General features: G+C 36.0%; 2 protein-coding genes across 2 annotated transcripts in view; one reads left to right on the top strand and one right to left on the bottom strand.

Moving 5' to 3' along the window:
• The window catches only part of LOC138176110 (branched-chain-amino-acid aminotransferase, cytosolic-like), a 261,292-nt gene that overhangs the window by 33,538 nt on the left and 211,822 nt on the right, over window positions 1-15,932 (top strand). The gene's annotated exons all lie outside the window — the stretch shown is intronic.
• LOC138176091 (inositol 1,4,5-triphosphate receptor associated 2-like) overlaps window positions 1-15,932 on the bottom strand; it is a 116,194-nt gene that overhangs the window by 82,288 nt on the left and 17,974 nt on the right. Inside the window, exons 7-13 of the mRNA XM_069106817.1 lie at window positions 10,054-10,171; window positions 8,384-8,434; window positions 6,509-6,586; window positions 3,342-3,398; window positions 1,351-1,410; window positions 1,189-1,253; window positions 987-1,086 (exon numbers count right to left, since the gene is read on the bottom strand). Coding sequence (XP_068962918.1) covers window positions 987-1,086; window positions 1,189-1,253; window positions 1,351-1,410; window positions 3,342-3,398; window positions 6,509-6,586; window positions 8,384-8,434; window positions 10,054-10,171 — 529 coding nt within the window. The remainder of the gene's footprint in view (window positions 1-986; window positions 1,087-1,188; window positions 1,254-1,350; window positions 1,411-3,341; window positions 3,399-6,508; window positions 6,587-8,383; window positions 8,435-10,053; window positions 10,172-15,932) is intronic.

The raw sequence follows: 15,932 nt of genomic DNA, 5'->3' as shown, positions 1-15,932 counted from the left end.
CCTAGTTGTCTAGGAGGATGAAAGGAAAGAGTAACAGAGGCAGACTGAGACTATTTTACTTAGTCTGACTGTTTGGCTGTGCTCATCATCATCTCATTGTCATTGTGCATTTGAAATAGGAATGGCAGGAATCTAAGGCTGTTCTAGATGTTCTAAACAACAGACTGACTGCTTTGGGACCATCACTGACTGTTTTCCAGGTCAAAAGAATGAGGTTGCAGTGTACTTACAACAGAAGCTCCTGCTTTGATTGCTGCAACTCATGCACCAGCTTTAGAAATGAACAGCACATTGGGGCGGCTAGGTGGTGCAGTGAATAGAGCACTGGTCCTGGAATCAGGAGGACCTGGGTTCAGATCCGACCTGAGACACTTAACACAAACACTAGCCTTGTGACCTTGGGCAAGTCACTTAACCCCAACTGCCCTCCAAAAAGGAAGAAAGAAGAAGAAGAAATGAAGAGCACATACAGCCTGGCGGGAGCAATTCAAACAGCTTCGTAGATAGATTCTTCTTCCCTCTTCAAGTTGTCACAGCAACTAACAGGGCTGTATCCTGTCACATCAGAGCTATGATAGCTAGAATATATGATATGCTTCAAGGTGCCTGGTCACAGAGCTGTTAGGTATCTGAGACAGGATCTGAACTGACTTCAAGTCTGTCATTTTACTATACCATCTAGTAAAGGGCTTCCTTTAGAAAGCCCTGTAAAGGCAGAGAAAGAAAACTACCTTTCAAATGAAGTATTTCTTAATATACCAAGTAAATACTTCTACAAAACCTTTAACTAAAGTCTAAGTATAAAGTTTATCTGCAGTTGGAAGACTGTCAGCCTACATTGCCATTTTCTCTTACAGAATAAGCATTATTGACCCATTCTAAAACAAAAGGGCAGGGTTCTGTGTTCAGTAAACTAGAGACACTTAACACCAAGCTCCCTCCCAGCTGTGACCAATTCTGAAAAGTTTTAACTCAGGAGTGCATACCTCTGTAGACTGAGCAAGTCTAAGTTCAGAGTGCAATGATTTCTGGCCTTCAGGAATGCCCCTGTAAAGCTGCCCATTGAAATGCAAGTTGAATCCATGTCTTAAAAGCAAAAAACAAAAAAACAAAAACAACAGACTGACTGCTTTGGGACCATCACTGACTGTTTTCCAGGTCAAAAGAATGAGGTTGCAGTGTACTTACAACAGAAGCTCCTGCTTTGATTGCTGCAACTCATGCACCAGCTGATTTTTCTCTCCTCGTAAATTCTAGAATCACAGGCATAATAAATAGGAGTTGAGTTACTTTGTCAGAAGTTACTTAAAAGCACATTTAAGCTCTCCAGTGATAAAACAAGTGTGTTACCTCTATGGCTGTGCTGTATTCCACAAGGATTGACTTAAGGTCTTCTATGTGTAAATCTTTCTGTAAGGTTGAATAGAGAGTTAATAGCAAAAGGTCTAATAGACTAAACCATCAACCTTCATTAGCAATTAAGTCCTACAGTACCAGGTGAACTGAATCTACCTGCTCACCCTGAGACTCAGCTGCCAGTCTTATGGCTTAGAAACTAAACACACTAGTTACTGACTATGAACCAAATGATCTCAGAAGTTCTGTACTTGAATTTTAGAGTTGCTGTGGACACAGATTAAGATAGTCTAGAAAAGGCAGCATGGTATAGTGGTTAGAAGGCAGGCTTCAGAGTCAAGAAGTCCTGTCTCTGGGGTGGCTAAGTGGTGCAGTGAATAGAGCACAGGCCCTGGAGGCAGGAGGACCCGAGTTCAAATCTAGCCTCAGTCACTTACCACTTAATTAGCTATGTGACCTTGGGCAAGCCACTTAACCCCAATTGCTCTCCAAAAAAAAAAAAGCCACAAAAAAAAAGAAGTCCTATGTCTGACACAAAATGGGTGTGACCCTGGGCAAGTCACTTAGTCTCTTAATGCCCCCAGGAAATTCTCTATAACTTTGAAGTTTCTGAGCAGGTGTCAGCTTATGTGGGTGAAGATAGTTTCATCATTGGGAATTCATGAAATCACAGATTAAGTCAAGGAAAAAAAAAGGTAGCAACAGTAAGACATCCTTTCCCCTCTAGCCATATCGTTCTCTGACTCTCAGCGACATGGATGTTTTAAAAAATCAGAGTGAAAAGTAGTTTTGTTGCAAGACATTCCCACAAGTTCAGGTCTCAAAATATAGATATTGTAATTGAATTCAAGATGAAATCAAGTTAGATGTGCACCAAAGAAAATATTTATTATGTACCTAACACTATCAATTCACACCTCCCTTAAAATCATTCTATTTCCACTGGTAAATAAAACTAAGGGGGAACATAATCAGAGACACAAAGAAATATCTTAATGCCATAAAGCAGAGATTGAAGACAAAGGTGGTTATGATGTTTTGATTCTTCTTCAGTGACAAGAAGTTCATGTATTTCATCTTCAAAGGCTTTCTGGTTAGTACTCTGGTCAGGATACTAGCCAAACTCCTCCAGGAAGTGTTATCTTTAAAACTTCCTTTCTCTCAAGGAAAAACAAGGAAGAATGTTAAACACTGCTCCGTTCCCACTGACTTTTTCTCTATCAGTCAGTCGACAAACATTTATTAAATGCTTTCTATGTGCCGGGCACTGGGCTAAGTGCTGTGGATATAAGAAAGGGTAAAACAGTCCCTGCCCACAAAGAGTTCACATTCATTAGATTTCATTATTCAGAAGACCCCTTGCTTTGGTTGTGCACTCCCTATCGCTTCCCAAATCACCTTCAGTCATCTCTCACCACAATCTTTTATGGGAAGATGGCCAAAGATCGCCACAACGGAGTTAAGTTAAAACGCAAAACAGAGTCAGGTTCACCCAATGGAGTAATGGAAAGGACACTGGACTTGGGATGATGTGAAATATTGTCTCAGATAGTTACTAAATGTGTGGCTCTGGGCAAGTCACAGCCTTTCTCTGCTTTACTTGCCTTATCTATAAAATGAAGCGAGTGGGCTTGAGGCTTCTAAATCTATGATCCTGTGATCTAATCGTGCATAGCATTTAATGACAAAGACTTACAACATTTGCCCCTTCTAGTTGCAATAGGAAACATATAGATTTATGTTCTTATAAGTGGATAAAGGCACTCCAATTTTTCCAAATATAGAGATATATTTAAATTCATGCCAGGAAAAGAGCTGAGGGAAATTTTTTCATAAATGGTATAAAAAGAAGTTTTATAAGACAGCATTAGAATTAAATTAAACATGAACTATTTTAATAGGTAATAAAATTATGATGACTTACTCTGTCTTTGCTATTTTCTCTCCAAATCTAAACCATCATAACATTTTAAAAAAAAACCCACCTTACGCAGACTGGCATCTTTAGTAAGCAAAGTGTTCTCACATATGTGTAGTTTCATCTGAAAGGAAACAAATGGAGAGGAAGTCATTCTCCTGATTAGACCATCCCTGATTTTCCTCATTAGGAGAGAGCTCTCCCCGCTCCTTAATCTCTAATGTGTCTCTGTTTGGCCTCTCCTGCGAACTTTCCTCATTCTAAACTTTATTACATATATAGGATATAAATATGTCTTGCTCCCCACTGGTTTGAAAGTTTCTTGACAGCACAGACTTATTTTTCATCTTTGCAGCCCCAATATAATGCCTGCTGAATTCAACTATGATAGTCCTTTGGTGAATGACAATGCTACAAAATTATCCAATCAATAAATATTTATTAAATGTCTATTATATACTGGGTTCTGTGCTGGGATACAAAGATAAATATGAAACAGTCTGTGCCCTGAAGGAGTTTATATTCAAAACGAGTAAAAGGCAATTGTGGAGGAAAGGGAAGAATCCCATTCATTATGTAACTTGTGTATTCTTGTCCTGCATTCTTGTCCCTCTCCTACTCATTTATTAAGGGGAAGGTTGACATTCTCCTGTGGACAGCAGAAAACTGAAATGCATAATATCTGAAAAGCTCTGGTCATTCTCTGGAGTGATTCTCTAGCTCGGTAGAATATCTACTCTTCCCACCACTTGGTATGGAGTGGCTCTCCATCAATGTGCTATCTTGGACTTTCCCCAGCACATCAAGATTCCATAGCAAGACCTTATCTCCCAATACAGTTTTTAATGGTTAAGCTGTTAAAACCATTTCTTGTTCCTCTCCATAGTTTTCTGGGATAATGTCATGGCTAGGTGGTAGGCCTTCCTTAAATGATCTTCCAACTGAATGTCATGCTTATTTGGATAGTTGTTATCTTCAGAGACCCCCAAAGCAAAGGTCAGTAGGCATATGCAGACGTGTTCAGGCAAGTCACTATAGCTATAGTAGTCCTGCCCCTAGGGCCTAGTTCCTGTCAAAAAGCAACATGTTTTCAGCCTCTCCTTCTTTCCTTCACTTCACTGGGCATCATCAGCTTCTATCATTTCTTAAAGGGTGGGAGGTGAAGGGTTGTTCAGACTTAATCACTGCAACAATGTGAGTCTCTATCCTAGTATGGGGTCCTATGCAAAATGTATGATATGTTTCTATTACTGCCACTAACACACAGAGACTGATGTGGGGAGGAGTGCTGAGTAGACACTCTTAAGTATTATAATTCTCTACTGTTAATTATTAATGGAAGTCAATCTTCTGTTAAGTTGTACTTATTGTACATAAGGTACATATGTCCTTTTTTGGGGGGAGGCAGTTGGAGGAGTGTGAAAAGGTTTGGAGAAAGGGACTAATCTGCTACCTTATTGGTCCTGTGGCAAATATTTTATCTTTCCCCCCATTAAAAGGTAAGCTCCTTGAGGGCAAAGGCTGTCTTTTTATTTTGTTTCCAACAAATGATGTTTTTATACAGGAATGTTTTTATTCAAGCATGCTGAAAACCACAGCCCATTGGAGATTAATGGGGGACTTCGCCTTTTATGGCTTTCAAAGACTTTACAATCTAAAACCGGGGTTGGGAACTTGTGGCTTTCTAGGTCCTTGGATGTAGCCTTTTGACTGAGTCTAGGCCGCAGTTTCCCCACCTCTGGGAACCTTTGACATAATTATGATATGCACAGTCCTCAGTCCAGAGGTCCAGATGCAATCCATGTAGTTGTAGACATATGTGTCTCAGGCATCGTTTAGAAAATTATCATAACGTAATTATCATTTAGGATACATTGCCCAGCCCAGCAAAGCATCTCACGTCTCACATCTCCCATCTTTAGAGAGGATATGATACATCTTAAAAGTATTTGAACAGCTTTTTATGTAAAATAGGTCCTAGTAAGTAGAACTAGGAGAAATGGGTTGAAGATGTAAGAGACAAATGTAGGCTTTGTAGATGGGAAAAATTTTTTACCTAATACTTAGAGCTCCCTCAAAGTTTAATGGACTTTCTTAGGTGGTAGTATGTCCTCACAGAAATCCTCATGCAAAGGCTGGATGACTGCTTACTGGAGATATTGTAGAGAGGATTCTTATTCAAGAAATGGATTAGACTAAATGGCCTATCGAACTCTGAGACTATGATTTTTTTTTTCAAATTCCTATCTCATTTCCTGCAAAGGGAAGTTTCCATGATGGAATAATAGTTTTATATGAGAATAGATAGAAAATTCACACTTTCCTGGTGAAAACAAAAGTGTTACATATATATGTGGGTGTGTACACATATATTTATATATTTCATATTTATTACAAACCAACAAGTGTAAGATAGAGTTGCCTCTTCCCCTCGAAGGTCAGAGTCAGCTGTAAGAAGCACAACTTAAAAAAAATGTACTTGATTTTCTTCAGAAATATAAATTCAAAGGTATTTAAATACTATTTAAACTCAAAATAAGCATACATATATAATAATAGAATAGAATAGAAGTGATCCTTCTGTATTTGCATAAAATGTGTATAGGCCTTCAATACACAGGGAAAAACCAAACAGTAATTCAGAAAGTGGCATCCCAATGCTGTTTTATTGGCTGGGGCAGTCATTCCCATTATTAAGACAGACTTAGTAGATATTCATAACTATTATCATGTAATAATATTGTCATGTGAAAATATATAGGGAGACTGGATCCCTTCTAAGAAATGTTAAATTTGTGAAATTCATACATACTTCACATATGAGGAAGGTATTTTCAGTTCAGATAAATGATTTTAAATAATTTAAGATGATTCAAATTAATGACCTTACAAATAACTCCCTCTGTGTTTACTGTAAACTACAGATCTAGACACATATAATGTACACATATGACATATGAAAACCATCCAGACATCCGTCAGAGCCATAAATGGCAGGTTTTCTAAGTCCCTTTACCATATCCATCTCTTTATGGGGTATGAGTTATACAATCCTGAATATGAAGCAATTTACAATGATTAGGTACTCTTTCAAATAACAATAATAATTCCTCCCCCAGTTTTCAAATAATTGGTAGATAAATTTCAATGATTAAAGTCAAAGGCAAGAGTTTCAAGATCAGCAGGTGTTACTATCAGAAAAAAATGTTTTACCCGTATTTGGGAAGTGCTTACTTGATGTTCAATCTCACTTTTAGTCACTTCTTCAATCTTCCTTTCCAATCTATCTATATCCATGACATTTCTTTTATTCTAATAAAAAATACACACAAACATGTATACAAAACTGACAGGAAGGAAAACATTAATCTTGGAAAGTTATGAAACTACTGAAGCTTCAATGGTTTAAATTACTTATAGGATAATGACCTGTGATTTCATTGGCATAGGGAACTCTTGGGTGAGGCTAATCCCTCTACCAATGCAGGCTTGAAATTTCTCTGCAATTTAGTCTTAGTTGCCTAGTAGAGCATTAAGAGATTAAGAGGTCTTTCTAGGGCTGCACAGTCAATATGAGTCAGGAAGAAGGACTTGAACCCAGGTTTTCTTGGATTTCGGGCCATCTCTAGCTATAATACATTACCTTATAAAATTTTGATGACTCTTAATTTCATCTGTATGGGTGGCTCACCAATAGAAATCATAAGCTTTCCATGCTTTCTTAACCCTATGCAATTTTTGTCCACATCTTTTATGTGACTATATAAAATACTTTTAATATTCACTCTTGTACTGATAAATAATTTCTTTTGGAGGTCACCAAAGCCTAATATTTTAGAGGGCGATGACTACCAGCTAAATAAAGGAAACAAAAGTTTGGATGTTATTCTTTACAGTGAATTAGCCTCTTTTATCCTACTCCTTGTCAGGCATAGCTGAAAATACTTCCCAATATAAATAAGTAGATAGGGGCAGCCAGGTGGCCCAGTGTTGGGATGACCTGGAGATCGAATCCCGGGCTCAGACACTCAGCACCACACCCAGAAATAACTGGCCATGTTAATATATTATATGTATATTATATATAATAACTTGAGCAAGTTACTTAACCCCGATTGCTTTAAAAAAAATAAGTAGATAATTATAGGGCTATCTTAGAAGTGATTTAGAAATTGTTCCTCCATTTCCCCTTCTTACACCTCTCCCTCCTGTTCCCCCAAAACAACTTTAAATTTGTTTAATATAACACAGTGATCCTATTTAGAAATCTTAACAACTAATGGATCTCACTTGAGGATTTTCATTGTAAAGGATAATAGTGAAACTTCAGTTCTACTGACACAATATTTCAGGGTCCTTCTCCAGATGTTTATCCAACCTACACAGGAAGTGTTAAATAAAATATCTTTTGCATATCTCACCAAAACACTTAGCAAAATGGTAACCCTCAAGTTGATAGGCTACACAGACAAAACGAGAAACATTTAACCACAATTGAGCTTCAAAGGTTATTAAGAGGAAATTTGTTTATTCCATAAAAGTCATAGCAAATCTAAGTATTCTCTTGCCCTTTTTTAATGTTTTAAGAATACTTCTTCATATTCTTATCCAATGGCTCCAATATATCCCACACATTAGAAAATCAATAGTTAAGATTTATTTACTCATCCATTCAGTCAATAATTATTAAGAATTTGTTAGTACAGGGTGGTCTGCTAGGTGCTGTGAGGGATGAAAAGAATGAAACAATTTCTGTCCTCTCAGATTTCACAGTATAATTAAGAGCGCCTTTTTGAATAATGGAGCTTACTTTCAACACTAGATAAATGAATTTCTAGCAGCCTTGAATTTTTCCTCCTGAATCCCATCTCCTCAGAGGTGGCAGAGACTTGATACCTTCTCTTAGTTTACATGTAAAAATTCTATTAATAGAATTTTATCTATAACTAGACAGTAGTAACTATCTAGTTACCACCCCACAAATGGACATAACCAGTAGCCCATACAGAAAAAGATTTAACATGTCCACCATTTGTAATTCCACTGTGTTCAATCACTATGTGATTTTCCTACATTTGTCTGTACCAGTATTTCACTTGTTCAATATACCTCTTCTTGAAGATTCTGGATCTTAAGAATCAGGGCCTGATTTTCTTTTTCCTGTTTCATTTAGGAAAAAAAAAATAAAAACACTTCAGTGGTTTAAGATATCACAACATACTTATTTACAAAAATCCATAAAAGTCTATCTATTTTGAATCTTAACTAATTTTAAAGATATGAACACACCAGGTGGTAGCTAGTCTTAAACTTCACTAAAGGCAATATTAACTCTTAGGTTACTTGAAGTCCAGGTAGATTATATAATAAAATAATAATAAATATTTTAATAATAATATTTTTGTTATTTTATATATTATATTATATTAATATATTATTAATAAATAACTATTTTTAATAAATAAAATAGTAATAAAAGGAAACCCTTCCTTGCAGGCTTTATCAATATCTAAGATAATGAGAAAAAAACCCAAATCAAAACTCTAGTATGCCTGGCCTTATTTCTTTGCCCAATAACTTTACCAGAAGTAGCAGTGAACTCTATCAAAAAAGCACCCTGAAAACATATATGACTGTACTTCCTATTTCAAGTTCCATATTTTTCTAGGCTCATCTCTGTGTGACAATATGAGCATCAGAAGTTCAGATCCCAAACTCCAAGTTACAAATTGTCAGAGAATCAAAGTTAACAAACCAGGGTTTTACAATGAGAGATTGTACAAAGACATATAAGAGGACCGAAGTAATAGTACTTTGTACATCCAAGAGTTCTAAAGCACTTGTCAAGTCAGTTCCCCCATAATAAATCCCAATGGAATCATGTTTTTTTTTTACCTAGAATTCCATTCCTTCATTTTACAGATGAAGAAACTGAGGCCTTACAATGTTGCCTAAGGTTACATTAGTGTCAGAATAAGGACTCTAGTATAATTCTTCTGATTTCCTGGCAAGTGCTTTCTTCATTTTACCCTACTGCATTAAAGAAAAAAAAAAGATTTCAAAGTGTTCTCAGCCTACAAACACATTTTTTTTTATCAGCCTGAAAGGTTTTCATTTCTATATTTAACAGTATTAACACAACTATATGTTTAATCATCAAACAATTACCATTTAGTAAGCACTCAATAACTGACAGGCACTATACTGTGGTCAGGACAAGGGATGACAAAAAAATTGAAACAAAAATAATGGCAGTGACCAGTCATCTGAAATAGAACACCTATACTGGATCTAAGCTCTTATTAAGAATGCTATTTTTCCCCCAAGAACATAATTTAAAGGCTAGTCTAGCTAACTTACTCTGTACCGCAGAACTTTAATCCTTCACTAATTTACATTCTTATTATAATAAAAAACAAATGAACAAAGCCTAAAAGTGCCAGAGGGCCTCACCCCTGTAGTCAATATCCTGTGAAGAGATGAAAATTTGACAGGCAAATCAATGGTACGATCAAATTTGAATGGTTTTCAGGTATCAAACATTTGTTCAACTCTCTCTTGGGCATAAGCCCATACTAGACAGTCTGTGGATATCCTAAACCTTCATAAGTAATAATTTGATGACTAAATGCTATGTAGGAAATGCAGTTCTAACCTAGGAAGATTACTTCCATATTTTTTTTTCTACTAATCTAGCAGCTGCTTGCTTCTCTTCCAAATGTTATCATGAAAGTCACAATTCAGATTTCTGCCATTTAAAAGGTAACTGGGTCACTTACTAATTGTTTATTCTGAGTTACTATTTTGGTTTTCTCCTCTTCTGAGACATTCAACTTAATTTTCAGTTCCTCCAGTTCTTCTTTTAAAAGATTTGTTCTCTTAATAGACTGTTGGGCACTGGAAAAAAATTGATAAGCAAAACCTCAAATATAACTGTCAGGGCTATTAATACAAGCACAGAACTATTTTGAGGCAAGCATTTAAAAACACTAAGTCCTTATGCCAGAGATTGAACAAAGTATTAATATGCCCACTAGTTCTGGGGAAGACAATTCACAACTTTTAGAAAAAGGGTTAATGAAACAAGTTTTTCGAGGAAGCTTCTTCCTTAGACTTTAAGGTCACCAGAAGAATTACATTCCTGAGATGAAGATTCATGCAAGGATGCTTTTGAAATCTACCAATCCATTTTTATCCCAAAGGAGGTATCTATATTTTATCCTAGGAGCTCTGATTCCCCCAAATGGAATAATATTAGAAGATTCTCCCTCTATAGGTCTTTGTATTCCTACCTCACTCAACTAAACATGTCTAAAGCAAATGGTAATTTGACTTGACTAATGTTTAATGTGAAGGTATTTGTAGAACCTATATCTGATTACATGCTGCCATTTCAGGGGGTGGGGGTAAGGGGAGAAAATTTGGAACTCAAGGGATTGTGGAACTGAAATGCTGTAAACTAAAAATAAATAAATAAATTTTAAAAAGGTAATTTGAGTTTATGTTTTACTCAGTTTACACCACTTGCCAAAATTGCCAGGTTAGAGTGATGGAAAACACAGGGATCCTTTAAATTTAATCAATCAAACTTTGTTTTGCATTTAGCTTTTTTATGAATAACTTTTGTTTTTACTTCATCTTTATTTCTCAATCTATCTTGTGCCTTACAACAAAGAACAGAAAAAGACAAAAAAATCAGAAAAAGTAGCAAACATTTCAACTAAGTCTGATGGACTGTGCAATGTCCCATGTCTACAGTTTCCCCCAACCGTAAATAAGAGAAAGAGGCAGGGGCAGCTAGGTGGCGCAGTGAGTAGAGCACTGGCCCTGGAGTCAGGAGGACCTAAGTTAAAATCTGGCCTCAGACACTTGACACACTAGCCATGTGACCTTGGGCAAGTCACTTAACCCCAATTGCCCTCCAAAAAAGCAAAAATTAAAAAAAAAAGAGAGAGAAGAGAAAGAGGTTCATTTTTTCATCTATTCTCCAGGACCAAGCTTGGTGACCATAATTGTATGGCATACACTATTTTTTACTGCTGTTATTTTTTTCATTTACATTGTTGTTATAATTGTACATATTGTTTTCCTGACTCTACTTGTTTTGCTTTTTGCCAGTTCGTGTCTTCCTATGCTGTTCTGAATTCTTCATATTAATTACTTCTTAAGAAGCAATAATATTTATTACATTCACGATCAACTTCATCTAGACACTTGCTAATGGGTGGGCACCAACTTTGTTTCCAGTTCAAGGAATCTGGCTTAATCATCCATACAAGAAGGACCAAGGGTATGAAAAAGTCTGTTGCCTAGATGACAACATACTTTGAACATTCAACTTATATAGCTTGTCCATTGTTATATATATTTGGGACACACATAAAAGATAGAGGAGTTGGGTCTAGAGTTGAAGAAAAAGAACAGGCTGGGTTTCCTTTGGGAAACTACAAAATTCTTTTAATAACCTCGATTTTAGCATAAAAACTAAGGCCCACCATTTTAACACCAACATTCTGCTAGTAAGGCAGTAACATTCTGCTAGTAAGGCAGCAAAACATGCAATAAAAGTATCAAAGAAAATTAAAAATCAGTGTTATGCAGAGAACAATGAAGAGATATATGGTTATATAAGCAAGCCATAACATATAATCAATGAATAACATCAAAGAACAGGTGTAAAATACATCAATAATGAACTATGTGATTGGAAGAAAATATGGAATGGTCCCATGGTAAAGGTAAGGAATGACATCTTGATAGCTGTAGTGCTCTATTTGTACCATTGTGAAAATAGGAGAAATTGAGGAAGGAATCCAGCATTTAGTTGTGCAGGACTGACAGGCCTGAATGGGTTGTAATCTGTATCACTGGAGGGAACTTTCAAATTGATGATGATATATAACTCTGAGGGACCTTTCCTTCTGTCTTTGTGGCATTTGCTGGTGGGGTCTCTTAATCAAATATATTTTATATAGAGAATACTAATAGAGAATACTCTATATATAAACAATATATACTCTATATAAATAAATACTCTCTATACACAATATATATATATATTCACACACATAAAGAGAATACTACATCCATAAATGAAAGCTGTATACCTTGCAAATTCACAGAATCTCTGAGTAGGAAGTCATTTCAGTATCTGTCTAATCCAACACATACTTGAATAATGATCTTCTCACCAGCATTTTCCAATAAATGATGATCCATGTTTTTCTTGAAAATCTCAAAGTAATCTACTACCTCTCAATATAGCCCACTGTAATTTTCCATAGCTCTAACCATTAGGAAGTTCTCCCTTATATTTACACTAAATGTATCTTTCTGTTTGTTTGTTGTGTTTTTTTTTTTTTTGCTTTTTTGGAAGGTAGGGCAATTGGGGTTGACTTGCCCAAGGTCACTTGGCTAGTTTTTTGTGTTAAGTGTCTGAGGCCGGATTTGAACTCAGGTCCTCCTAACTCCAGGGCCGGTGGTCTATTCATTGTGCCACCTAGCTGCCCCACAAATGTATATTTCTGAACTTGTCATTCACTGCTTCTAGTTTTGGCATCTGGGACCAAGCCAAATAATCCCTTGTTCACAGAATAATACACCAAATAATCCAGCTACCATGACCTCCTAAATTCCCTCTTCAACAAGTTAAAGATATCTACTTCCTTTAACCAAGTTTCATGTGGCATAACATCAAGTACTCTGCCATCCTGGTTCTAGTCCTTTAATTTCTCACTGCTTCTCATTCTTTTTCTCTTCCTTTTTAAAATGCGGCACCCATAATGAAATATAATATTCTAAATGTTGTCTGATCAAGGCATTACAAGATTATAACCAGTCTTATTCTGGACACTATGATCCTCTCACTGTAGGCTAGAGTCACATTAGTTTTTGTAGCTGCCATTTACACTTTTGACACATATTGACATTCAAACACAAACTCAAATTTTCTTCTTTTTTTTGGACAAAATACTAACTAGTCAGGCCTCTCCAACTTCTTACTTGCTGACGTGCGTATAAACATATGTGTGTCTCTGTGTCTATATATATTCAATATTTATGACTATACATATGAATTGTATATTATACATATACGTGTTATATAGTATACATACATGTCTGTATATGTGCATATATAGAGATGCATGAATGAATGCACATGCACATACATACATACACTTTGTCTATACTGTTGCTTTTCAATAAGATTTACCTTATTCCTATTAGGAGTTTCATCTGATCAAATCTTAACACTACCTACAAAGCTACATTTTCTTCCTTGCATTAGGACAGCTAGTTATCCATACTTTGTATATACTGTCATCTGAGGACATGAGTTTTATTGTTGGCTCATATCTTGGATTTTGTCTACTGTGAATTATTGAGCATCAATGCTATCATTCCTATACTGTAGCTACTCTTGAATGGGTTCAAGAGGGAACAATGCACATATATCTAGAAGAGTATAAAGTCTTCTAAATAAAACACTAAGGGGATAGGGAGATGGGAGAGGATAAGGGAAGGATCTTTAGAGGGGAGGATGAGGGAATCGGTTAAAGGGGTATAGAAGGTTGTTCAGATTAATGGAATAGGAGTATAAGGGAGGGATCCTTGGAGAGGGATAGGTTAAATATCAGGAGGGCAAGGTAGTAGGTAGAAGTAAAGTAGAAGAGTCAGGAGGAGTGGGAAATAAGAGATATGCCTAATCACAAAATAAAGATCAAGAGTAGAATCTGTTAGAGAAAAAGGAGCAAGAATGGTAATCATGATCTTGGACAGGGTTAAGGCTAAAATATATTTAATCAAAAGAGAAAAATAGGGAAACTACACTATGTGTCAGCCGTATTTATCAACATTGTTTTGGACTATTTAAAACAAATAGACAGTATAAGGCGGGAATATTGATGTAGTGTAGGAAATGAGTTGGTGGACTTGGAAAAATACGGAAAACAGAGACTTATGAAGGAAAAGGTTATCCACCCTCAGAGAAGCAGAGGATAAATAAGTGTAGTATAGTCTTACATATGAAGCTATATGTCTATATATAACTATGATTATTGATATCTAAGTATATGTGTAAGTGAATGTATGTATGGGTGTATGAATGTATGGGTATACATGTGTATATGTCTATATATGTGGATATATATGCACATATGTATGTATCTTTATATATATCCACATTTAATTGCAGCCTTTTGGGGGGGACAGAGGAAAAAGAACAAAGTAAAAAGGGCACAGCAGATAACATGACAAAACAGGAAAATGATAAATGTTGGAGAACATGTGGGAAAGTTGGCACACTAATTCATTGTTGATAGAGTTGTGAGCTTATCCAACCATTCTGGAGAGTAATTTGTAATTATGCCCAAAGGGCTATAAAAATGTGCATACTCTTTGACCCAGCAATACCACTTCTAGGGCTGTGTCCCAAAAATATCATAAAAATGGGAAAAGGACCTACATGTACAAAAATATTTATAGCAGCTCATTTTGTGGTGGCCAAGAACTGGAAATTGAGGGGATGCCCATCAATTGGGGAATGGCTGAACAAGTTGTGGTATATTAATATCATGGAATACTATTGTGCTATGAGAAATGATGAACAGGCAGACTTCAGAAAAACCTGCAAAGACCTATATGAACTGATGTTGAGTAAAACGAGCAGAACCAAGAGAACACTATACACAGTAACAGCCATAGTGTGTGATGACTGACTTTGATAGACTTAGCTCTTCTCAGCAATGCAAGGACCTAAAACAATTCCAAAGGACTCATGATAGAAAATGCCATCCACATCCAGAGAAAGAATTATGGAATCTGAATGCCGAATGAAGCAAACTAATTTTTTTGTTTTGTTTTGTTTTTCCTTTCTCATGGTTCCTCCTATTCATTCTCTTTCTTCTATACAACATCACTAATGTGAAAGTATGTTTAATGGGAATGTAAGTTTAGAGCCTATATCAGATTGGAGGCCATCTTGGGGAAGGAGCAGGGAGGGAAGGGGATAAGATTTAAAACTTATGGGAGTGAATGTTGAAAACTAAAAATAAACAAACTTTTTAAAAGTGCATAGCAGGGGCAGCTAGGTGGTGCAGTGAACAGAGCACTGACGCTGCAGTCAGGAGGACCTGAGTTCAAATCCGACATCAGACACTTAATACTTACTAGCCATGTGACCTTGGGCAAGTCACTTAACCCCAATTGCCCTGCCTTCCCTCCTCCAAAAAAAGCAAAAAAAAAAGTGCACAGCAGAAAACAAAAGAAAATTTACAAGGAAGCAAAGAAAAAATGGGCAATACTTAACACAATGTGCAGCATTTATTATATAGGCTTTCTTGAAATGGAGATTACTGTATATTTTGAATCCTCTCTCACATTCTGCTGTGCACATGGCAATGCTTCTTTTTCTTTTATTATTTTATATTATGTTAGTTTTAGTATTTAAGTTTGTTTCTTTTTTCTTTGCTTATTTTGTATTTAAGTTAAAATACAATAACTTTTTTTTAAGTAAGATCAACACCTCTCTACCAGGAAGTGAATGGTATGTTTCATTTTTATTCTTTTGGACTTGTGGTTTATATTTCTATTTATCAGGAATCCAAGAAGGGTTTCTTATTTTGTCTACAATAGTTATTATTGTATAAATCTCATATAA

Source organism: Petaurus breviceps, unplaced genomic scaffold (assembly GCF_028583685.1).
Source record: "Petaurus breviceps papuanus isolate PSGF00001 unplaced genomic scaffold, PetGlider_PUasm1.0 81, whole genome shotgun sequence".
NCBI classification, from domain to species: Eukaryota; Metazoa; Chordata; class Mammalia; order Diprotodontia; family Petauridae; genus Petaurus; species Petaurus breviceps.
The sequence above is the reverse complement of the archived record's forward strand: the minus strand, read 5'-3'. Positions and strand labels throughout refer to the sequence as shown.